We start from the raw sequence: 1,485 nt of genomic DNA, 5'->3' as shown, positions 1-1,485 counted from the left end.
GCGAAGAAAGAAGATTTGGAGTACTCGAGTGATACTTTATTTAATGACACGAAGGAATAGGAGAAAAAAGAAATCTTGGCCTCAGCAGGAATTGATCTCAGAGCGCTGGAACAAATACGACGTAGCTTTCTACCTGGAGCTTTAACTGTTTTAATTTGTTATCTCACCTCAATAATTACACACTAAAAATTACGTCGAATATCTCCCAGCGACAAGCGTTATACTCAACAGCAAGCAGTGAAAATATGGAGTGAAATTAACTTCTCCCTGAAATCACAGACTTAACGTTAGAACTAGCAGGGTTGGGTAACTCTTGACTACGGTAAATTCTTCTGTGAAGGGGCGTAGTTTAGTGGTTAGGGCATGCGGTTCACGATCGTAAGAATGTAAGGTCGATTCCCGGCGGCGCCTTGTCCTTGAGCAAGACACTTTATTTAACTTTGCTCCAGTCCACTCAGCTGGCAAAAATGAGTTGTACCTGTAATTCAAAGGGGCCAGCCTTGTCACATTCTGTGTCACGCTGAATATCCCTGAGAACTACGTTGAGGGTACACGCGTCTGTGCAGTGCTCTGCCATTTGCAAGTTAATTTCACGAGCTGGCTGTTCCGTTGATCGGATCAACTGGAACCCTCGACGTCGTGGGTGACGGAGTGCTAGTTATAAATTCATCTGTAAGCTGAGCTCTGGGTATTTATTGGAGGTGGATTGAAAAAAAAGAATTATAGATGATAGGTGGATGCATGGATGCGTGTTTAAGAAGTTCGTTTTACGGCCACGTGGTATCTATTTCGGCACCTTGGTCAAATCACAAAATAAATGATAAACGATGCTATACAATTCTATATCTGCTAAGTTAAAATTCCCTATCATAGTGAATTCCACCGAGTCATCGAAGAGTTTTCGTGAGTCTAACGAAGGAAATGAAGTTACTTACCCATATTGACCATAGTTGACGGTTTCAACCATATCTCGCCGCATCAAGCAGACATGACTGGTGCATGACCATGAGACATGGTCGGAGAATGGATGATCATCTTGGCAGATACTGAAAGGAAAATAATTAAATTGAACATGTTGAGTTATGAAATGACAGAAGAATTTTAAGAAAAAAGAAAGAATTATTTGGAATTTAATAAACAAGGTAAATTGTCTAAAAGAATATGACTCACGAATATGAGTTGTAGACTTTTACAACAACACATTTTATGAAAACCTTGTTTTTATTATTGCTGAAGTTTGAAGCATGTTACTTTTCAAAGCGTGAATCACTACAGTTTAAAAACTGGACTCACAACCATTGTATGAAGATGTACAACTTGATTGCTTTTAATTCTTGTTCCGCATAGAAATATATTTTCTGGAGGTGTGAAGGGAAATAAAGGTAAACGAATTTAATCCTTTGTATGTCGACTTAATCCTTTGTATGTCCTTGTTTGTCCACTTTATCTTAAGCCACGTGTGGGCAATAAGGAAATATATGAATA

At 38.9% G+C, this 1,485-nt stretch overlaps 1 protein-coding gene across 1 annotated transcript in view; it reads right to left on the bottom strand.

Moving 5' to 3' along the window:
• LOC106882701 (tubulointerstitial nephritis antigen-like) overlaps positions 1–1,485 on the bottom strand; it is a 55,491-nt gene that overhangs the window by 7,515 nt on the left and 46,491 nt on the right. Inside the window, exon 3 of the mRNA XM_014933465.2 lies at positions 936–1,046. Within this exon, the coding sequence (XP_014788951.1) occupies positions 936–1,046 (111 nt within the window). The remainder of the gene's footprint in view (positions 1–935; positions 1,047–1,485) is intronic.

The sequence above is a fragment of the Octopus bimaculoides genome, chromosome 13 (genome assembly GCF_001194135.2).
Source record: "Octopus bimaculoides isolate UCB-OBI-ISO-001 chromosome 13, ASM119413v2, whole genome shotgun sequence".
In the NCBI taxonomy this organism is placed as follows: domain Eukaryota; kingdom Metazoa; phylum Mollusca; class Cephalopoda; order Octopoda; family Octopodidae; genus Octopus; species Octopus bimaculoides.
Note: the sequence above shows the minus strand (reverse complement) of the source record. Positions and strands in the feature narration are given on the sequence as shown.